The following is a 24130-nucleotide window of genomic DNA, read 5'->3' as shown; positions in this document are numbered from 1 at the left end:
GAAAAAATAGTTAAAAGTTATGTTGTGACTATTTTACTTTGTACTCTCTTTTGTGGTTTGTGTCTCAGAATTACCCACAGGATTTTTGCCATTTGATTAGTAAAAGGAGTTAAGTTTTAATAAATTTCAGGTCTCTGCCTTATTGCCTCAAGTAAAAAATCCCTAAGTACAGAGTCTGAAATACAGACAGGAGATGGTAAATTGCCTGCATGCCTTTCAGGTGTGATGATGTCATGCTTTACTTTTAAGTCTTTGATTGTATTAATACAACTTGTTTTATAGTCTTTTTGCATTAGCAAAATCATTCGTATTGTAACTATCTCATGCATAATAAAATCACACATCAGCACATGGCAAAGGGGAGAAAAAATTTCATTGACCATTCAGAACAATTTCCTGTGATAATACAAATGTTAGCCAGGACAGATCTTTGAAATGGATACCAATTCTTTAAATTCTTTCCTGTCTGTTTCAGGAAATAGTGAGATCCCATTGATAATGAGGCACAATGTATCTAAAGTTCACTTCTAAACACTTGGCTCTTTGCTGTGAAAGTCATCTGCATTCCCTTTATAATTCTCAGCCACCAGAGATCCGTGTAATCTTGGAGATCTGATCCAATATCATTCGGAAAATCCTTGATAATAGTTTCACCATTCAATCAATGAAAGAACTAAAGCTTCCTGCTTGTATCTTCTTTAAAAAAATCCTGAGGCAGGGGAATAAGACTTTGGCTTATGGTTTGCGAGATTTTGTTGTTTGCAAATAAAATGATTATTACCATTATTATTCAAGTTCTTAATCAAGGTGAACAAATGGCATCTGTTTGTTATCATCCTTCCTACAGAAGACAAAGGCTTCAGTCCCTATGGTACTGACTGCTGGCCCCAAGTGGCTGCTGGATGTGACTTGGCAAGGAGTAGAAGACAACAAAAACAACTGCATTGTGTACAGCAAAGGTAAACACAAACTGATTTTTTTTTTCTTTACTTTCTTATGTAAGCTATTGAGATAAATATGTACCTGTTGCATACTTGTTTAATATATAAATTTATAAAATAATTCTAAGTCTCCCCTTAATGTCAGGTTTTGTTCCCATTTTTCTTCCATGTTCCGGTTTCACCTTTTTTTTCTTTTAGTGATACAAAAACCCACATGGTACCTGTGGTTTATTAAATGCTTTATAAACACTGAAGGACATCAGCTGGCATAAAACATACTATCCATTTCTTTCTGAGAGTTAGTGCTCTGGGAAACATCAGTGAAACCTATACACTTTGAATAGGTGAATTCTTTTTGACATTTTTGTTTGGGTATACTGGATATCATTTCTCTATTTTACATTACATTGTAGTCTGCTAGCTGAAGTCCAGTTTCATAAGAATGAGAATTTGATTGGTCTATGAAAAGACTTTATGTCATCATGGTAGCATAAGAAAAATGGAACTGGATTTCAGGGTTGTTGCCTCTGACATTCCAGTGTCTGTGTAGCAGCATGATGTGATGGTGCTTCACTGGAGTGTGTTGGCGAGTGGTAATGGATGTCACTTGTGTCTTACGTGAATTTTCAGATTTGTTCAAGTCAGTACAAGTTCTTGCAAGGCTGCCTGCCAAAGATGCTTTATCTAACCCACCAGATCTAAGAGCTCCTTTGGTTCAAGGTGCACAGGTTTTTGTCTTACATCTCGAAATGGCAAAAAGAGCCTTGGGTTCAGTCCATAGCACCATGGACTATGCAGCGCTCTGATGCAGTCACTGTAAAAGCTTTCTAAATGCAGCTACAGAATATGTTTAAAAGATATTACAATATGTTTAAAAGAGAAACAAAACGCCCCTAGAATACATGGAATAAAAATAACTTAGTGTAGCTGTGTTTGGCATTTACCCTACAGATCAGGTTGCAAAACTATGACTTTTCTTCCTTGTATTTCAATCACTAATCTCAGCACTTTGTGAATACTTTAGAACATGCACTGTTCTTGTTTAGTTTCTTTTAGGTTTTATTTCTAACCAAACAGACCTACTGAGATCAAAGATTTGTTTGCTGAGGCAACCTAGTGACCATTTCAGCATACAAGCATCCAGGCAAATAAGCACCCATATCAATATATTAACATACAAAAACACTAATCATAACATCAAAGACTCCTAAAAACTTACTAGAAACAATTACAACTTGTTCCTATAATCATTGCAATTTATACACTTATAAGAGGATTGCCTTTAAACTGCCACAAGCCTTTGAAAGTTGAAACGCTGAAAACAGGGAATTTGCATGTTAAAAATGAGTCGCACACCAGGGTCTTATAAATTCTTTCTATTATAATTACAGAATGTCAACACATTCATTCTACAACCTGAAACACCTGCAGTACTAGAGAACTGGGCTCAGATCTAAAAAGGGTTGAGCTGCCCTCCCTTCTCAGCTTGCTGATTGCAGCCCAAGTGGAAGAAGCAGCAAAGTATCAAACACACTGAAGCTTTTTGCACAAATCCAGAGCTGCATTCATAATGCATAATACTCATAATATTGAATACACACAGGCAAACTTTTCTGCAAAAACTTCTTAATATAATGGGAACCTGCTTTCACTCTAAAACGTAGCTCCTACAAATTCCCATAGGATGATGTCTTATCAAGATATTATTTCTGTAGTTATAATAATACTTAGCACGTATTTACCAGTTGGATTTCCATCTTCAAAGTATTTTACAAGCATTAACTAATTCATTAGACAGTTTTGGTCCTATCTGATTTATTCTATTGAAATACAACTTTTTTTTTTTTTTCAAATAGTAAGGACTTGCTTCAGTTTGATGCAATCTGATTAACCCAACATAGTGGTATTTTCATTTAAAGGTGATGGATTTTGTTTCACTGATCATGCTGGTTATTTTAGTACTTGGTTAACAAGGTATGATGAGTCAGTTGAACAGTACTCAAGGTGAATTCTAGCATCTCTACCATAGATGTGTTATATGAGGATAAATTTGAGGATAAATACATGTTAAAAACCTGCTGCTTCACTAAATTAATGCAGGAAGTAAGTTGTAGATATGCTTTGCTTTCGCTGTGTTCTGTTTCTTTCTGTGCTCTGAGGTGGCTGCTCTGTTGGTCATTAAGCATCTACCCTTGCCTTAAGCTCTGTTGGGATTTTTGTACTAGAAAGATTAATTGGCTTGGATCACAAAACAATGTCAAATAGAAGATGGTAAAATAAATAAATAGAATGATGTTTCTCCCTTCAATTTGTATCTCATCATTCCAGATTACATTTCTTTGATTTGTGTTAGCTTTCTGTCTCCTATAGTGCCATTACTTCTAATGAAACGGTGTCAGCTGGCACGTAGCTGTAATTTGATGTTATGTTGTAGTTGCATGTGTATAATTTTGTTAGTTTTCTTAGCAATACGTTGTTATTTCTGAAGGCAATTAGCTGAACAAATGTGTGGAATTGTCCATGTAGCAGATTTGGTCACCTGGGAGCTGTTTTCCATACTAAACTCAGGATGAGATGAGTGGAGTAAATTGGCACATTTCTGAGTCGAAGATAAGTTTAGAATTGGCTAACAGTACATAGTATTGGTTGATCAGCTGCTGACTCAGAAGCACATGCCATATTTCCTTTTCACTCATTACAGAGATATCTTTGAGAGCAGAATTTTCCCCAGATCCTTCAGGAGAACATAGGAACGTCAGCCTGATTTCCAGTTCACTAGAGGCTGGGAGCACTGTCGTCACCCACATATTGCACACAGAATAATCGCAGGGACAGGAGCCTAGAGTGTAGGTTCTACTGAAAGAGAATTTGAGCTGGCTAAGTCCCTATTTGCCTTCAATGCGCTCTTTCTCTGCATAAAATACTTCATATTTTCCCTAGGCAAACAAACAAAGCATATGTCTGCATATATATGTGCATATTTATTTATTTATTTATTTATTATGATGCACACAAATAGGATTATATTTATAGATTACTACAGTGCAATCACAAGTCATCTTCTATACAAATCTTTAGATAAAGAAAGCATTTATTTTTAATCACACATCAGAGTACATCCAAAGTGAATAGTTACGGAATAAATATTCAGTACTTGAAATAAGTGCTATTCTAATTATTCAGTTTAATCTGGGATCACTACCTGTATTTTTTATAGCTACATTTCCCTAATACTAGGACAAGTTAGAAAAGAGAAAAGCAGTTCATTAGGGATAGTTAATTATTATCCCATTTTACAAATTCTGATACAAGTTGGATGCTCATGGCACATGCCATTATTCCATTCCCTTTTCTTAAAGGAAACTTTTACTACCGTAATTACATTCAAAAGGAATGCTGGTTTAGTTTTAATATTTATCATAAAATTCTCTCTTGTTTCAAAAATGGACTTCCAGAAAGTCTATTCAGTAATTTATGTCCTATAAACTGAGATTTAAGAGACAGATTTTATGAACTAAAGCTTATTTAGAAATAGATGTTCTAGAAAAGAAAGAAAAGAAAAGAAAAGAAAAGAAAAGAAAAGAAAAGAAAAGAAAAGAAAAGAAAAGAAAAGAAAAGAAAAAAGCTTCAGTATAATTCAAGCAAGTTGCAGTGGTAGGAAGTATTAATGCATGAACTGTATAATCATTGCTACATTGTGTACTTTTAGAAGCATTTTTGCCTAACGGAGTTGTGCGCCAGACCTGGAGGAAAATCTCTAAGACCACAGTTAAGAGTCTCCCCACAAGCTAGGAGGGGGCTGGGATATTTATTTATTGCAAATCTTTCACTGGAACGGCAAGGATTTTCAAAAATAAATTACGACTGACCAGAATAGAAACAGTGTAAAAACCACAGTTGCACAGACTAAAAGCCCTGCTCATGAACAGACATTTTTCTAGATATTATTTAAGCCATTTATGTGAAATGTATGGATACCGTATGTTTAGTGGCATTGTTAAAACAGGGTGTCTGTACAAATATTTAGCTGTGAGAATTATAAAATCATAAGGCGATTAAGTTAGCTAGTTGTGAAATTCCAATATTGCTTTTTAAATGACTTCAGGATATAGGAGGTGCTAAGGTTATTATCTGTTATCAGGAATACAGCGGAATTGTACGACTGGATAATAACTAAACAACTGACACAATGTAAAATTACATTATCAGTGTGTTAAAACAAAATTGCGCCCTAAAGGAGTCTACATGCCAGCTCAGAGCTGCAGTGTAATTATGCTTAACTCTGATAATTAAAATACAACGGAGATCAACAGAATCATTTTCATTAAGAAAATTATTAATGATGGTGGTATAACAGTAATTGATTGCAGAGCACCACAGGATAACTCTGTGCAGGAAAGCCAACATGTGTAGCGTGTGTCTGGGCCGGTCGGGTTGCGTTGCGTCCCACTGAGCGCGCTGCCGGCCAGGTGGCAGCCATGGGGCACAGCTCCTGCTGCAAATCCTAATTTAGGAAATGATGGCTTTGCAGGCTGCCCCTTGGAGGGACAGGGATGGGTGCTGGTGCCTGGGATGATGGCATGGGGTCGGGTATGGCTGCCAAAAGGGAGGTGGCTGCAGGCACTGACTCGCACATGTTTAAGCCAGCCGTCATCTCAGTTTGTGTGAGGCAGCGTTTGGTTTTGCATTTCCATTAGTGATTTACTGGTGTTATTTCCTCCTCTGCCTGGCCTCACCGAGTAGTTTATGCCCCTCGTTATTTCTGAGGGGATGCGGGAGAGGAAGAGCCGTCCTTGCCCCAGCACGGTTGCACAGGCACTGCGTGACATCTCCGTAAGTGATTCCACAGGGTGCTCCCCACTTGTGCTGGTGGTGCGGACGCAGGATGCCGAGTGCCATAAAAAGCCTCCGTCTCTCCGTAAGTGAAATCACAGTCGGTGCCCACTGAGCGACTATAACAAAATCCTTGCTAGGGAGTATGTCGCCTAAGGGTGAGATCCGAGAATTGTCATTTTCTTTGGTGAACAAAAAAATGGGGAGCGGGGGGAGGGAATTTCGGGGGAGTGCTGCTCCACACAGCTAAGGAATAGGTCCTTGCTCAAACAGATGTGGCTTTTGAAAGCTGCCCAAAAAAGTCTATTCTCCAATCACAATAGAGAAGAAGCCTGCTAGGGTGGATTTACAGAATGATATTAGTTAAAATGACAGCTGCCCACGTTGAGATTGTGTCATGTAGTTAATTTATTAATAGAAGCTTGAGGAAAGGCAGCACAGAGGAGAGGGCAGGGCAGAAGTCAGGGCTGGAGGCAGAGGGCTGTGCTCGACCCTTCTGGGGCTTCCACTGGCTGCTGAGCCCCATAATTCACATAAAGAAAGTCAGTAAACACATAACTGGTTGCTTATTTCACTGATACTGGGGCGGCTTATTTAGCTGATGTATGTGCCATGCACTGAAAATACAAACATTGTAAAAGGGTTACATAAAACCACTAGGAAAAATTGAAGGCAGTATTTAATTAATTTTGCTAATTTAAAGTAAACATTCTAATTTTTAACGTAGAGGAAAAGTCAATTGTTGCAACAGAAGGAGACTTAAATTTTTGGTGACGAGATTATTTTTCTTGATTGTTCTGTGAGATCCTTGATACCATGTTTTCCCCAGCAAGAGAATTTTCAGCTAGCACATATTTTTTTTCCCCTACAACTTCAGGCAATGTAATGGTAAATTGCACCACAGACATACAGCATCAGGGACCCTAATGAGACAGAGGTCAAACGCCATAAGAAGTTTAAACACTGCTGCATTAGAATATGAGTATAATTTGGTTTGGGTCAGAAAACAAGTTGTTTAGTAGGCCAAAGGTTAACTTGGGGCATATATTTTAGATTGCAAGGGGCTTTATTCCACTTGCTATTAAAAAGCAAATTGAGTACATTTACTAAGTCTGTTCCACCTGGACAGTCAGAAAACTGCAGCATCTGCTGTCCTACAGGATGCCTCCATTAGCTATACAATGTGCTGAAGCCTTTGGTGGTGCTAAAGGTTTTTGATCCTTCTTTGAATTCACTGACAAAAAAAAAATCTGAGTTTTTAACAGAGCACATGTGACATCTAAATATCAAAGGTCTGTGGAAGAGCTTGTTTTGGATTTCATTTACACAATGAAAAATTGCAAAGTATTTCTCAAGAGAAGTATAATATATATGCATAATGCTTACATAGAATAATATAGAAGCATTATGCATATATATTATTATAGAGTAATATATCTGCAATCATTGGAAGAAAATGTGGGTACAGATGTAAGGGCATGACTGGTAAGTGGATGTTGGGCTCTCTGTTTGGTTTTGCAGAGTTGTTGAGAAAGTGGGGTGCCAAATGTCTCTGTTGTGAGTGAAAGTATTGCAAATCGGTCTTGGTAATTTCACAGCTGGACACAGAAGGAGAAAATATTTTCCCTCCATCACTAGTGGTTCTTATGGCTTGTTGATGGCAGTCACAGTGCTGTGGACTTCAGACACTATTCAGCTTCAAAGAACTCACAGAGCAGGACTGTACTTCTTCCTCATTTTATTTTTACCTTTGTCAATAGATCCAGTGAGGTATTTTCTGCTTTAGGGAGTTGGAGTTCAGGGCCTTGTACATTTTATTAATATCAACAATAAAAAGGTTATTTTATGCAGCTTTATGGATATGCACATAATAGCACACTATATATTATTACATGCCCTTTAAATTCTAAGCATATAGATAATAAAGGGAAAATGACAAGAAATACCAGAGTACAACTAAATTTCCACTTCTAATATGAAAATGCTTTTGTTCGTTATTAGTGCATTTTATTTACGTAGCAGCCAAATTTTATGAGTTGTTCTTATATGTCTATGATTTGGGTCTTTTTTCTTATGTTCTTACCACTTACTGTGTAGTGTATTTCATAGTTCAAACTTGGAATTATTTTTCATTTGAGGAGATGAGGAAATAGGAGAATACTGACATGATTTGCATGTCAGTATTCTCTTATTTCCTCATCTCCTTAGAATTACAGAATTATGTATTTTGCACTGAAGCTATAAAAAGCCGTAAACTGAGTATAAAACACACCCATGACAGCATGTTCAGGATGGAAAAGATGCCCAGTCTGCACTTCACACCATGACCATATGAAAAGCAACATTACTTCATACACTGAGACCACTGGCAACAATAAATGCAAACAGAGTGCAGAGATTTTTTTTTTCAATGTATGTATTTCTCCCTCATTTTTCTAAGTAAATTGCAGTAGAATCAGTCATTTAGAATTTTTTTAAGAAAAATGTTGTCATTATTTTCAGGATATGAAATACAGGCTAAATGTGTCTTATTTTTAATTATTTTTTTACCCATTATGCTCAGCAACTATTGAGGACTGCAATAACCTTGTGACTCCTGGGGTTCATGGTAGCATTACCTTTGTCATCTTCCCTACAAAGCAAGAGGGAAGAAAAAGCCCCAAATTTGCTGAGCCACACATTTCAAGTTGTCGACAGCCCCATCCACAAGAAAACAGAAGAAAATATATATGCACTCTGTCCTGTCAAAAGGCTTTCACCTTATCTTGAGAGACTGTCAGGGCAGGAACATCATGGAATGGACAGGAGTCTATTAAATTAATAAGCTGCTGGATGGTGTCTGGAGAGTTATGATGCTCCATAAATCCAGTTTGATCATGGTGGACAAGGTTTAAATCTGCAGCCTCCTAATACACATCCAGGTCCTGGATTGGATTTTAAGTTTTGTGCTGGAGACACAGAGATAGTCCTGTAGCTTGTGAATTAAGATTTATCATTTTTTCATACTTTTTTTTTTCCCCTTTACTTCCTGACAAAAATGAAAACACCTTAGGGATCCTGGCAAATGTTACAGCTTGAAATGAAAGAGCTGTTGTCAAGGTGAAACCATGACCTAGAAGCCTAATAGCAAACCTGGGTCATTCACTGCAGGCAGCTCCATTGGTGCTGAGTATAAAATGTCTGTATGTGAGGAGACAGGGCTGGATTAATCTGCAGCCTGTTTTATAGTGAATCCTATTAAATACTTCTACTGTGTATTTGATACAAGACAAACTAATGGTGTACCATGTAAAAGGAAAAGCTGAAAAATGTTGAGATACATTCTTCCCCCGTTCAGGTGGTTGTGTGTATAATGGAGAGTGAGGTGTGAGAATTCTATGTCCCTTATTTCCAAATGGATTAAGCCTGGTGCTAATAAGAGAAGACCCTTCTGCAACATTCAAAGTGCCAGGCTCCCAGCAGAAGCAGTGTGATGTGCAGCTGTGATTTCCAAGTGGATAGTGGAGCTGGGCTACCTGGAATTCAGCATTAAAATCGTGTTGGATGGGTTTAGTCTTCAGCAGCTTACAAGCAAGGCCATTATTAGGGCACAATGGGTGGAATTCAAGTGTTTCTTGGCCATTTAACTGACCTGCAAGCCACTGATTTATTATTAGGTCCCTAAGCTCCTATTGCTCTTACTCTGGGGACTGCAGTAGGTGATCACTGTGCTTGCCTGCACAGGCAATGGCAGAGCCAGCAGTTCTCTCTTCTCAAAATCTGTAGCCATGTTTTGGATCCTGACTAATTTATTTATTGATGATACTTAGACTCTGTGTTAAAGCAATTTGTATTCATTTTTGTTCTCATTGTTACTTTAGGAGCTAGAGGAGGCTTCCTGACATTAGAGAAGTCTAAAACCATTGTATATGCTAAAGGAAATGGATAGCTTGTGTTGCAATACCGAGGACACTGAGATTTGTTTTATGCTCAGGAAAATTGATTCGGAGATAAAAGCAATCAAAAAAAAAGAGCTCTTCTGGAGCGTAGGTTTCCTAAAACAGAAAATGGGATCAAGATATAACCTTCAGTCATCCATACATTCGTCTCCCTCCACCATCTTTCAGGAATTGCTTAAGAGCTGTAGCTAGAGATCATGTGTGACTGAATCCTGACCTCTCTATTGATCCTGGGGATCAATGTGTGTACTCTCTGATCCAAAGATCAATATCAACATTTCTCTCCTCCTCCTCCCGAGGTGTTCCAGCACTGCTCACCAGGGTGGGCAGAGGCCACAAGGAGCAGGGCTGCCCAGCAGGGCACCGTGGTGCTCAGGCCAGCACTGCAGACCACGTCTGTTTTTCCTGGTGCAATGGAGATTGCACCCTGTTCTTTGAGGCAGGTTATGAAGTGGGTGTAGTGAAGTGGGGAGAAGGAAGACTGAAGGTTTTGGGAAGAACTCCAGCATGGCAGAAAATACAGGAGTCTCTCACTGCAGGTCTCCTTGCACTTGAGGCAGGATGTTCCTGATGCCCACAGGTGCCCCTCTTCTCACCAGGGCTGGGCCATCCCTCAGTCTTCCCAACTGAAGGAAGTGTGGAGAAGTTGCAACCTGCTTCAATATGTTTTTAATTTGTAGGGAATGAGTTCGTGTTACTACAGACACGGAGAGAACTTAGCAGCCTTTTTAGAATGTAATTTCAGTGTTAAAAAAACATGGAAAAAAATTGCTGTTTCAGATTTGGTTTTTTTCTTTCTTGTTTCAGTTCCATTCTGTCAGGGCATATGGGGCAAAGTGGTGCTGACAACCAAAAATCCATGCTAGAGCATGCTCAAATTGTGATATTTGAAGCAAGCTGTGATATTGAAGCAGATTTAGTAGAGATGTTCTGTAACTGAGTGGTGATGCACATGACTGAATTGGTTAGTGGCATCCAGAACCAAGGCTTGTTTCTGGAGCAGAAATTCCTAGTAAGATAATTCCCTGTGATAATATCATAATGTGTAGGCATATATGCTTGCATAGATGCATACACATATATATATCAACAGAAATCAAAACCTCAGGCCTCAGTTAAACATCTCAGCCTGTATTTAACTCAAGCTGCAGAAGTTTCTGAAATCTCTTCCTATAGTTGCAATATATACTTGTGCATGGGTGGCTCCATCTATTCTAAATAATTATACCAGCACAGGTTAGTAGTCATTAGGAGGAAATATTATTTGAAAATTACTTTGGAAGATAGAATAAGGCCTAGCAATGTTAGGCCTTAAGAAAATAACTATTATTGGCTTTATAAATTACAGAAGAATGTTAGTTTTGCAATAAAATTATGAAAGTAGAAGACAACACAGGGAAAAATATGCAATTTATGGAGTGCAAACCAATGTAGAAAGAATGTTGAAAAGTTAAATGGCATTAGAAACACTTGAATAGACATTTATTCTGATGTATCAGATTAAGTAACCATTGTAACTTTTTATTTAAAAGAAAAAAAAATACAGCTAGATAACACATACAGGGCAGTGCACTAATTATTCAAGATCTGTAAAAATGAAAGGCCATGTTTAAGAAAACTGGGGTTAAGAATCATGGGGTTAACAGGAATTGACTAATATGAATTATAGAACCATGAAATGGCCTGGGTTTGAAGGAGCTTAAATATCATCTAGTTCTAACTATTCTTCTATGGATAGGGACATCTTTCACTAGACCAGGTTGCTTAGAGCTCCATCCAGCCTGGCCTTAAACATTTCCAGTGATGGGGCATCAACAACTTCTCTGGGTAACCTGTTCCAGTGTCTCACCACCCTCATAGTAAAGAATTCTTTCCTGATATCTAGTCTAAACCTACTCTCTTTCACTTTGAAGACATTCCCCTTTGTCTGTCGCTTCATGCTTTGTCAAAAGTCCTTCTCCATCCTCCTTTCATGTACTGGAAAGCCACAATTAGGTCACCCAAAAGGCTTCTCTTCTCTGGTTGAACAAATGGAATTCTCTTGGCCTTTCCTCATGAGAGAGGTGCTCCTTCCCTCTAATCTTGGTGGCCTCCTCTGGACTCACTCCAACAGGTCCATGTCCTTTCTGTGCTCGGGACCCCAGAGCTGGATGCAGCTCTCTGGGTGGGGTCTCACCACAGAAGAGTAAAGGGGCAGAATCACCTCCTTTGATCTTCTCCCCACACTGCTTTTGATGCAGCCCAGGGCTTGTTTGGCTCTCTGGACTGTGAGTGACCATTGCTGGATCTTTTCCAGCCTCTCATCCACCAGCACCCCCAAGTCCTTCGCAGCAGGGCTGCTCTTGATCTGTCCATCCCCCAGCCTGTGTTGATAACCGGAGTTACTCTGACTTAGGTGCAGCACCTTGTATTTGATCTTGTTAAACCTCATGAGATTCCCATGGGCTAATTCTTGATCTTGTCCAAATCCCTCTGTATGGATCCCATCCTTCATGTGTGTCACCCACAGGTGTGTCAGCTTGGTGTCTACTGCAGATCTGTTGAGGATGCACTTGATCATTTTGTCTGTGTCCTTAACAAAGATATTAAATAGCACTGGTCCCAGTCGGGACCCCTGAGCAGCACCAGTTTTCACTGATGTCCATCAGGTCTCTGAGATGTTAACCACTGTCCTCTGGATGTGACTGTCCAACCATATTCTTGTCCATCTAGAAGATCATCCATCAAATCCATCCCTCTCCGGTTTAGAAAGCAGGATGGTGTGGAGGACCATGGCAGAGGCTTTACAGAAGTCTGGACAAATTACATCTGTTGCTCTTCCCTTGTCCACTGATGCAGTCACTGCATCACATATTGGTCAGCCAAGACCTGCCCTTGGTGAAGCCATGCTAACTTCAATTGAAAACTAAGATGAAGTAATGTTGTTGGTCTTTAGCTGAAACAAATGTTCAGACATGTAGAAATGGAAGCTCCAGAGATGTAGGGGAGATAGCATTGTTTTTGGCTAGATAAAACACTTACTGACATTATAAGATGGGCAATTGAACTTCAAGCGTGAGATGAAACAGAAATGTTTTACACTAGGAAATGAGAAGGGTGGCATCAAGTGATCACTATGCATCTTCTATTAATAATCTGTTCTTTTAAATGTGAACAGGCTCACTTTTATGGTGACTGCATGTGCATTTTAATGGATTTAAATTATGTGAGGTTTAAATGCATTTTCAAGTTACAATTAAATGAAAATTTAAAATAAGACTGACAGATTGCTAAGGCTAAGCCAGTTCTATGATTAAGGTTCAATTAAATTATATTTATCATGGGAGCAAATGAAGTATAAAATCACAAACAATGATATTTTTCAGTGGCTTACTTTGGTGGAAAGAGTAGTCTGAAGTATGACTTAGAGACTTTTATCTTTCATTCCCTCCTAAAGTAGAAATTAATTAGGGCTAAACAAGCATTGGCTGTGGGTTCAGAACCCCATCCTGAGTCTTTCGTGGACCAGTGGTCCAGGAGCAATTTACTGTTTGTGATGCAAAGTATTATGTATTTTATTTGGGTTTAACTAGCTAAGTTAGGGGGAAAGTTGAAATTTTATTAGTTGTTTAAGGAATTAACTGTTTTTGTCGCTTTCATGTGAGCCACTTCTGGTCCTTTGCACTTTCTCAACAGATCTACTGAGACTGATTCTTTAAATATGGTTCTTTTTCTTTCCATGTACTTTCTATGTAAATCCTTAAATATCAAAAGCTCTGTAGTGAGTCAAGAGAATGCTGCGTTTGTACATGCCAGCTATTTCTCAGTTTTATCCAGTGTACCATAACAAGTGAAGCACAACAGTTTCCTAGCTTGCCACAGTATGAACTTCAGCTTCATGTAGGTGTGGCACTGGTGCTCTGTGTTTTGATATATTTCCTAATATTTGTAATTTATTTGTTCTTCCTTTTTCCTACAGAACTATGAGTAAAAGGAATTATATTCTGCATTCTCTTTTATTGTTTTGATCTTAATTTTATAATCTAGGAAAAGTGAATAACTTTGGAAATTGAGCAGCTTGAATGTTTTGATATCTTTAAAAAACTATCTACAGCATATTAAAAGTTGTTCTTTCAAAATGCCATTTCTCTCCTTTTTAAAAGAGTGGTGGTAAGCAGGAAAAAAATAATTTTGGATCAATTACACCTAAAAAAGCTCTATAATATATTCAGCTAGAAGTTTCTAAAAAAGTGATGAGCTGATACATGACCTTCTTCTCTTTGAAAACATATGAACACATTCAGGAAAGTGAAGCATGACTCTAGTGCTGGTGTGTCCCTAATTATTGCAAAGCCTAAACAGTTGAAATTTGAGTATTCAAAGGGCTAATTGTACAGAGAAGATTCAGTTCCTGAGTAAAAGACATCTCCAAAAGCCCCCATAGGGAAGTTTTTCCTTAACAAAAACATATTTTTAAATGGGATTCTTCTCAGCTGTTAAACTGATACACAGATCTAAGAGTTGGTCTTCAGGCTGAAGATATTGAAGAAAATTCTTGAGTTCAGGACTGCTATCTTTTGGTGTTGGTTTTGTATGGCTGGACCATGTCCTATGTCTCATCTCTTGGATTTTGATGCTACAGAGGAATCAATAGAAGCTGATTAGAAGAGGTTTTCTTTGAGCACTTTGGAGTGACAGTGCCCCATTAATATCCAGAAGCATTCTTTCTTTTTACTTAGTTTATTTACCTTCTTTCTTTCTAGAGAAAATTTGAGTCAATTTGCTTTTGAAGTTGGCAGACTCCAGTCACCAATATTGTTAGTTAATTAGTAAGTATTATTATTAATAATGAGTATTATTATTAATAATGTTGGATACTGGAGGAAAAGAGAGATCCTGGAGTTTTTAACACTAAATCTCAATCTATTTTGTCTTTTGGAAATGGCCCGAACAAATTTTAGCTGTATGCTACAAATCAAACACCTGATTTATCAAACTGTATCACTTTCATAGTAGCAACTTGTCAGATCCTGGTAAAAGGTTGCCTCTGATTCATATTTCAATGAATTCATTTGCTTTGGCCCCACAGAATTAGCTAAATTTGTATACCATTCCTATTGCTGTTATTTATTTCCATATGGCAAGTGTAATGACAATGGGTTAATATTTGCTAAGTGAAGGAGTTTTGTAGAATAATACCATAAGTAAAGGACACAAAAAGAAAAACCTATGAGGAAAAAAAAATTACTTGAGAATCATTCTTACTTTCCTATAATACTGTGAAAGAAAACGTTGAGTTTTAAACATAGAATTCTTGTAGAGTTGCTATATTATTTTCTTTATCCTGACATAAATGTTCTTTCTGTGGAAAATAGACTTCTTTCATAGCACTAAACCGGTTAGGCTATGTCCTTAACACAGGGAACAGCTGTTAATGTTTCAGTATTTTTAAAATATTTTCAGTATATAGCATTTGGTTGGTACAATGTCTTTTTTTTTTGTTGTTGTTGTCTTTTACATCACAGTCAGTTACCTTCATTGGCATCTACTGGTACAAAACGGTTGTAATGGAGCAAAAGACCCATCCCATAATTTTCCTTATTCATTGTTCTCATTTCATTCCTGATTTTTTGACTCTGCAAAAATTGAGGTGCATAGAGGAAATGTCTAAAGAAGAATGAGCCCCATCTCTGAGTAGTCCTTTCTTATCATGTATAATGTACCATGAATTATATGTACCCAACAATAGTGAACTCTGCCCTCCAGAGATTGAAAAAAAATGTCACTAGTCAGGGTAAGTAATCAGCAGGGACTTACAAGTCCCTTGACATCCTTTCATCATAGCTCCTAAATATTGTCTTAGCAGTAGGGCTCTTTGGCAAATTAAAGCACAAGAGAGAAAGCACATAGGACTTAATGTAGAATTCAGGCAATGAAAAGGAACTGCCAGAAGTAACTGAATCCCAGCATTTTGATATGTGGCTTGCTTAATTACAAAGGCATTTGTTCTCTTTTGAAAAAGGCATGCATCATTCTGCCTTTTTCAGAGCTTATATAGCAGTCTATGGGTGATAATCTAGTGTTTAACTACACATAGTTTAACATAATAAACTGCTAAATAAGTTTTGCAGAGTGATACTCTGTGTATCATGTGGCATCTTCATAATCCTTTTGTATTGTCTGGCCAGAATATTTAGTATAAACTGAAGTAACAGCACACAAGAAGGAAAAACAATTCTACAGTACTCTTCACATCTGAGCAGCCCACATAGTCAGTGTATGATTTACAGCATTTGTCACTGAAATGCAGGAATGTTTTTTTTTTTTATTTTAAGTGTTTTTAAATGCTCTGTGAGATGTTCAGTATGAGTATGTGTGCTTTTAAGGCAGGAGGTAAGAAGCAAACATTTCAAGCCTTATTGTTTAGGAACTATTTGCATGCTTAGCAGGTCTATTTACATCTATCACTATAAAGTCAAGAGAGTAAAGAATTATTTGGAAAGATATTGATGGATTGTTGAAATGTAACTACTCAGTTAGTGAGACTTTTGATAACTCTTATATATACTCAGAGTCAAAGGTGCTAACATGTAACATTTCATTAGATTTCTGTAAGAAAAATGGGATTGTTTTCTGAATTCATTTGATATGCTCCTTTTTTAATTTTTTTTTCTTTTTTCAGCATAGAGAACTGTTGTTTTGGGAAATTTTAACATAAAATTTTTACTTACGTATGCCGTGGAGAACTCATAGCTTAGAGAGTTCCTTAGAGTAGTTCCTTAGAATTTGAAATCTTTCCAGTTCTTAGTTTACTGAAAATTTGTTTCTACCAGAGGTCACACTATTTCTTAGTAGTAGAAACAATTTTCTTGTAAACTTGTTATCAACCTGTCATAAGGAGAAGAAGCTAAAACTTGAAATACTAGCAGCAGTTTTTTGGTATTTCATTTGCATCACAGTGACACATGGCTTTGAATTTGAACCTTAATTCACACTTTCTCAGAGAGCACTAACATCTGGGAGAAGGTTGTACTTCTTGGCTTGAAATAATTTTTTTCACACTTGTACCCTTCCTTAATTCAAAGTTTGGTCCAATCTTAGGGCATTATGTAAATTTTTTAATTGGGGGAGATTGTAAAGATCTGTTTCTTTTGGACAAAAGGAAATACAGAAAAGCAACCAAAGAGACTGAACAGTGTTATTCTAAGCTGTCAGGTTGTTCATAGGTTCTAGTCTGCTGGTGATATACTTTCAACAGATACACTAAGGAAAGTGCCAAGACCAGCTTTGACAGGGTTTTCTTTTTTTTTTTTTTTTTTTTTTTTTTTTTTTTATTTCCCTTTTCTCCCCCCCTCCTCCTCTTTCTCTTTTAATCCCTGTGGGGCTCTGTGATTTTTCATAGCTGGACTAAAGTTGTGTCAACGGGAGACTTCCACCATAAAGACTGAAATGTTAAAGAAAGCTACAAGGAACAGCTTTGAGGCAAGGTTTCAAGCTTTGTCATCACGCTTGAAGAATTTTCTGTTTAATGTACTGTAATGCAGTATTCAATGGGGACAAGTTTAATTGAGTTTTACACAACCCAGTTGGGAGTAGCGCTGCAAGGTAGGTGATGTCTAGGTTTTTAATCTTCCACTCCAGAGAGGCTTGTTGACGAAGTGGTTCTTTCTCTTTGTAAGAAAAAAGGGAAGCATGAGAAATGATACATCCGTGGATAAAACCAATTGGCAACCCCCAAAGGAATGAGGGCGATAAGGCGAATCCAGCACTTGTAAGAAATAAAAGAATCCAACTGTTCATTTAAATGAGAAACAACACATGTGATTGAGGAGGCAGGGAGGCTGGGCACTGGAGTGGGGAGGAAGGGACTAATAAACAGAGTGGCTGGTGTTGGGAGTTAGGCGTCCTGCAAAAACAAACCTGGGTTTGTTAGGCAGATTACCAAAGAGATAGTTAATGACATGTATTTTTTAAAGTAAAAGGAGAGTCGAGCATTTCCTATGTCGGAGAAGGTGGCTGAAGTGGCAGGAGGGAGGAAGCTGCTGTTAGGCAAAGCCCTACTTAAAGAATCACTATTCCTTCCCTAAGGCCTAACAGCAGCTCTCTATCAAACAGCGTAAAAATAGCACTGGACCCTGTCAAAGAGAAAATAATACCTTCTGTGTAAGCCTCAGTGTATTAAACTGTAGTCCTGTTCAAGTTACTTCTCCTAGAACTTAAGCAGCCGAAAGGATAAAAGCATGCAGTCAATATACTGCCAAATCATCTCCCTGCTCTGGCTCTGCATCCCTGCTAAAGAAAAAAGTGTTTATCTCTCTCTAAAAGCACTGTCTGCCCTTCATGAAAAATTCTGCTCTTGCCAATCATGTGCAATTATGTGTTAGAGCTTATTTTAATTTTCACCTACAAGCCAATACTCTTCCACTTGTTTTCTCTTAAAATATTTAAGAGATTTGACCTGGTGTGTGACTGAAACTGTTTGCTTGTTTGATTGTTTTGTCCTTTAATACTTATATTGGTGTTTTTGTTCAGGGAGGTTTTCCTCCTTGCTCCAGAGTCATTTACTGGAGGAGATGCTCTGCTGTGCACTGAGTGTTTCCACCTTTCTTCTGCCATCTTACCATCTCTCATTTTGCCCCATCTGAATCAAGAGGACTTAACACAGTGACTTTTCTTGTAAAATGCACTGAATATCATTGTTGGCATGAGCTCAAACAAGCAGTAGTTATGGAGTGCTTTGCTGCCAAGTAAGGTGTTTGCACGCCTTTTGGGGAGGCTGTGGGGCACAGGGGCAGCCAGCCAGGCCAGCCTTGCACACACCTCACAGGCTGCCCTCCTGTTCCCCAGGCAAGCTCCAGGACCAAGTTTAGCCTCACACCTTTTTGCAGACTCACCAGCAGCCCCTTCTTTGGCCTTTGGCTCCCACACCCACCCGGGGAGGGCAGGCAGCCGTGGCTGAAGTCCAGCCTGCTTAGGGAGGAGAGCTGGGGGTGGGTTTCATAATGGTGCAGAAAGCCTCGGTAACAAGCTATTGTGTGGGAGGGTTGAATTTCACACACAGAACATATATGGGGAGAGAAATTGGAAATTGCATCAGAATATGCAGAATTTGCACTGTGCTGCTTTCCGAGGTACCACCAGAATCCCTGTTAAATTTATAAATACAGTGCACATGCAAAGTGTAGAGCTGAGCAAATAATTCACAATGAATAATTTATCTGACAAATTTAGCCTTTTTTTCTGCTCATGAAATATCCATGAACAGATCTGTGATTTGTAACTGCAACCTTTACAGTGCATTAGCATAGGGTTTTTTTAATTTAATTTCCTTGTGTAGTTTGGTGTAAAAAAGTAATTCCCTGTTATTATTCATACTAGCATTTTGAATAGTCCAAAATCAGACTTTGAAGTTCAGGCATGGACTAAGGGAAGGGGTGAAGGAGACAGGTGTTTTTGCCTTGCTGCTGCTGCTATTTGTCCAGAAACACTTTTTCTGTACGCTACATTTACAAGGATGCCTCACAACACTTTTTATTTTTGCAGCCTCTATATTTGCTGTAGAAAAACACAGAGCCACCTCTTCTTTAATGGAAGAGAATATTCTGAGAAATAACATCCAATGATAAAAATATTTCAGATAAAAACTGAGGTGGGAGGTCTTGGAAAGATGGGGCTGCACTCTCACACTTTGTTAGGAACAATGCAAATTTTGAAGGATTTGCCATTTATCTCTATTGTAAGACATGGACTATATCCCTGTTATATCCTGAAAATGGCATCCCTTTGGATGGGCTGAAAAATGGCATCTGCATGGCCTGAAATAATCAGGAGAAATGAGATTCACATTTCATGGGACCTACCTTTGCAAACTTTGTAGCCCCATTTTCAAAACAAAATCCTTGTGGCTAAAGAAACATAAAAAGTAAACCCCTTTGGTTTTCTGAGATAAATGGTTTGAAAATGTGGCATTAGCATAAATGCTTTCTGACTATTCTTGGCATGAATTTTTTGCTCCATAATCTCCTCATCTTTATATTCTAATACTTTCTCTATAGTCAAACAAACTCATCACTGTTTACTCTGGATTGAACTGTGAGGAGTTTAACCAGTTTCACTGAAGTTATCAATTGAACCTCTTTGCAGCTTTGTTACAAATAGAGGTAGGAGTTTTTGCTGATGTTAACCTTACAATTTACCATGATTTCAAAATTTATAAAATACTTTTAGCATAACCCAAATTTTTTCTTTATGTATGCATAAAAAAAACCTATGATATAACCTGAGAGGTAATGCTTAAGAAATTGGTAGAAATAGAAGAAAATTCTGTTGAGAAACTTTAATTAAGTGGGCCTACTTTAGCCCAAATAATTTATTTGTTCTTCATTTAACATGTTTAAGGATAATATATGGTTTATGAGGGTCTCACTGAGTTAATATACAGCTCTGCTCAGAATAACAGCTTTAACAGTACCTATCTGGTCAATAATCTCAATAATCTGCTTATTCTTCTCTACATGCAGAATTAAATCTCTAGGCTCTGATGGGGAAGAAGGTTCACTCCCTCTTTTCTGATGGTATGTCAGAAAAGAAAGAGTCAGTTGGATTTTACCCATATGTTTTCTTCTCAGAAAAATTTAATAAATTCTAAGTTGTTCTATCTCAGTAGAAACCTACTGAGGGTATTGAATACTTTTGAGAGCTGCCATTAAAAAAGACCAAATTTGGTCCTCAGAAACACCATGCTCAGTGGTGAGTGATACAGAAAGAACCTTTCAAAGCCAGAATGAGTTTACACAACTGCTGCTTCTTATAAATGGGTCCACTGCACATGGAAAAAACTGAGGTGTCATGAAAAGTCCAGCATCTCTTTATATATTTATAATAGGCCATGACCACACATAATTAAAATTAGTAGTTCACTAACTCATTCCTTGGTATTACATAATAACAAAAAAAGTCTTTAGGAAGATTTCAAAGCAAATCCCACAGCAATCAGCTGAAATAAGGAATTTTGGCATTTCTCCATCCTGCAGACATAAGACAGTTTCAGATATAAGAAAAATAAGCATAAGATATTCTTCTTGCCTTTTTTATAAAGCTGTTTCAAGCAAAGAAAAACCCAAATGCTCTCAGTGAATGAAGTATTCATACAGTCCCCCAAAATGTTGGTGTAGGTAGATTAGCATTATTGCTTTTATTATAATAAAAGTAGATACTGTAGCAGGTTGTCTGGAGTAATTCCAGGTGGCAAGATCCATCCATTCTTGCATCCATCCAAATTCATTGAAATCAGTGCTCGACCTGAGTGGACATCTCTGGGCAGATCCAGCCAAAGCCTGGTGAAGGAAAATCTAATTTGGCATCAGTGGAACTGGAATTTAGCTCATGGGGCAGACTGTGTCAGGTCTCTAGATGTGATTCTGACTTCAAGCCTTCTCAGCATCCCATTTGTATATGTCATGGTTTTACAGCTGAGACTGGCATAAGATCAAGGAAAAAAGTATTTTCCACTATGTCCATACTGGACATCTGTGTCCCTGTCACACAAGTGTAAATGCTCCTTTGTCTTCTAAGGAAAATGAAGTAAATCAGAGCATTACAGGACATCCTGATGCAGAAAACTGAAGCAGTTTATAGACCACCTATATCTTTCCTTTAGTTGCACTCAAGTAGACTATTTTGGTGAAGAAGTACATATCTCCAGCCTTCATGCAGACATATAGACCAACAATTTACATAGCTCTCATTCCCAAAGTTGGTTTGGTTTTTTTTAAAGTAATAATGAGTTTAGAAAATTTTCTTTCTTTCACATGTAAATGGTTTGTACCCAGGAATGACAGACACAGCCACACCTGAAAACATCTGTGTGGTCTCTCCTTGATGTGCTTGTTCTACAAGAGGCTGTCACAACCATCCTGGAGGAAAGGAAAACCCTGTTTCTGCACATCATGCTGTGGAAAGGAGGCTTGGGGGTTTGCAACTTGCCGGAGATGGAGCAATTAGAGAAGCAAAAAAATGCAGGGACAACTAAACAGAGAAGTCACAGATGATCCTAGGGAGGAAAATAAATTCTGTTTAAAACTTGTGCTGGTGGGATGATCATGCAATTTAGTAATGGGAGCTATTTCAAGTTATTTCAAGCCAGTGTTTCAATGGCAAATCACTGCATTTAAGTTGATAACACTTCAGAGCAGTACAAATTAGAGCTAAATACCTGTGCAGCTGCAAGAATTTTGTTTGATTGTTTTTTCTTTCTGAAAGTTAAAATAAAATAATATATTATGATAACATAATTAGGTAGGAATCTGCAGAACTTAAATGCAGTCAGTTTCATAAAGTATGGAAGCTGTTGCAAACAAATGAAAACATCACCCAGAAGCATAGACTGAGGAGATGAAAATAAGCAGAGAAAGAATAAGGAAGTGAAAATTAATCTTTCTTTATAGATGATAACATCAACACACCTATTATTAATAACATAATATTTAATCATGAATATCTATAAATTTCCTTTAAATATCTAAGTATTTGTTCTATCTTACATTGCAATTAATTTCTGATATTGTCTTGATGCAGCTGGAAACAAGTTCTGAGAATAAACTCTCATGATTTCTACTTTTATATATTAACTCTGAAGTCTAGTAATAAGCTCATCTATGGACATTTTTCATTATTTCACTTGGAATCAAGTGGAGATCAGAAAACAAGTATAGTGATGTATTATGAGTAGAACAAACTTTGTAGGAAATTTTATTTTGGCATTAAAGAGTTTAGGGCAATTTGGAATTGTTTTCTAGAAAACATTTTCTTTTTTTTTTTCCCTCCAGTTTCTGAGTTTTCTTCTTGAGTTTTACATCAAAATTTCAAAATGTGTTCATTTTCAGATATTTTACTGCATTCCTACAAATGGTGCCTTGAGATTTCCCACTGCATATTAGGTTTTGCCAAAACAAAACTCAGGTTTACATCTGCTTTTGCCAAATAAAGGCCTTCATTTCCATTTCACTAGAATTTAGGAAAAGGAATTCAAATGTGAGATCACTGAACAGTGATTTAGCCTTCTCAGTGATGGTTTAGTATTTTCAGAAAAGATTAAATTAATTCAGTTAAGTTTGAATTTTTTTAAACATTTTAATTTAATTTTTTAATGTAGAATCATTAGATTTCTGTTGAAATAGAGAACTCTACATTGCTGGGGTACAGCCCGATTCTGTTAGGAAAATGTGTTTCTATTGCTAAAGAATTGCAAGGAATGAATGATTCCCAGGAAATGAACAATAGAAAATATGGACACGTTAATCAGTCTAGTTTTCTTTCCTTTTGCAAAAGAAAAAAAAAGAAAAGCAAGCAAGGATCATGCTCTCTCTGATATTAAAATCTATGGGAATTTGATGAGATAAAAGAAATGTTAAATGAACATTCTTCCTCTAAACAGACATGTCTAGAAAGGCAATTTTAGTTGTACAGCAGTGTAGCATTTTGTTTTTTCTGCAATAAAGCCATCAGATCAATAAAAAATTATGTAGCAGATTATTATTACACTGTGCTCACTATAGCTCTAATCGTAAATAATACAGCAGTTATCCTGGTTATATTAATTATAATTAGAATGCAGATAATGCAGACGGTCTTTTATTACTAGAGCCAAATCAATTTTCCAGTGTTATTCAATGCAAGGTCACACAAAGTTGTTGAAGCTCTTAGACTTCTTATGAAATGACCTGCATATGTAAGAGAGGGTTTGGCTCAGCTGTGTAAGACACATTGACTGGGAAGTGCATTGAAATAATTACAGCCATGAACTCTTGCCTGTAATGGCAGAATTTCATTTTATAAAGTAAGCATAGCTGTAATCCAGGCTCCTTTATGGTGGGAAGCCTCATAAATCTTTCAGAGAAGACCAAGCCTTTCTCTTATTTGTAAAGCAGAAATCAAAATGAATTAGTTTCTGTTGTTATTCTTTCCATCTGTACTGTTCTGTTAAACATGCTGAATGTGTTCATGTTGTGTATCAATACAGAAAAAAATTAAAATAAGAAAATACTTAATGGACACATTTCATTATTTTAACATAGACTGTTTTAAAGTTCACTCGTTTGGGCTCTGACTCTCGTCGTTCGCTTAAAGCTTTTATCATCTTTTGGGATTGCATTGGCTTAATGTATTTGTCTTCTATCTCTCATGGCTTCAGTTAAACTCAGAATCACAGAGGAACTGATATGCTTAGAATGTGCCTGTCTGTCCTGTAACTGATGAGCAGATTAGTAGGACGCTGCCAGATAATCATCTCCGAGATGCATTGGATTCATATGCGTAAATGACACATGGCAGAGAGGGGGAAAGATCGAGGGAAGTGTCTTTCAGTTGTGTGCTTTTCTGCTTTCTTTAAGCACGAGTGCAGATGGCCATTAGATATGCTCCACGGTGGATTCTTGCAGT

The 24130-nt window shown here is 37.4% G+C and overlaps 1 protein-coding gene across 2 annotated transcripts in view; it reads left to right on the top strand.

The window, feature by feature from the left end:
* Window positions 1–24130, top strand: part of ZFPM2 (zinc finger protein, FOG family member 2) — a 308930-nt gene that overhangs the window by 195567 nt on the left and 89233 nt on the right. For both annotated transcript variants that reach the window (XM_058025119.1, XM_058025111.1), the window contains one exon: window positions 848–959. In XM_058025119.1, coding sequence (XP_057881102.1) covers window positions 848–959 — 112 coding nt within the window. The remainder of the gene's footprint in view (window positions 1–847; window positions 960–24130) is intronic.

Source organism: Melospiza georgiana, chromosome 1, assembly GCF_028018845.1.
Source record: "Melospiza georgiana isolate bMelGeo1 chromosome 1, bMelGeo1.pri, whole genome shotgun sequence".
Taxonomy (NCBI): Eukaryota; Metazoa; Chordata; class Aves; order Passeriformes; family Passerellidae; genus Melospiza; species Melospiza georgiana.
This window is presented reverse-complemented; position numbering and strand designations above follow the sequence as displayed.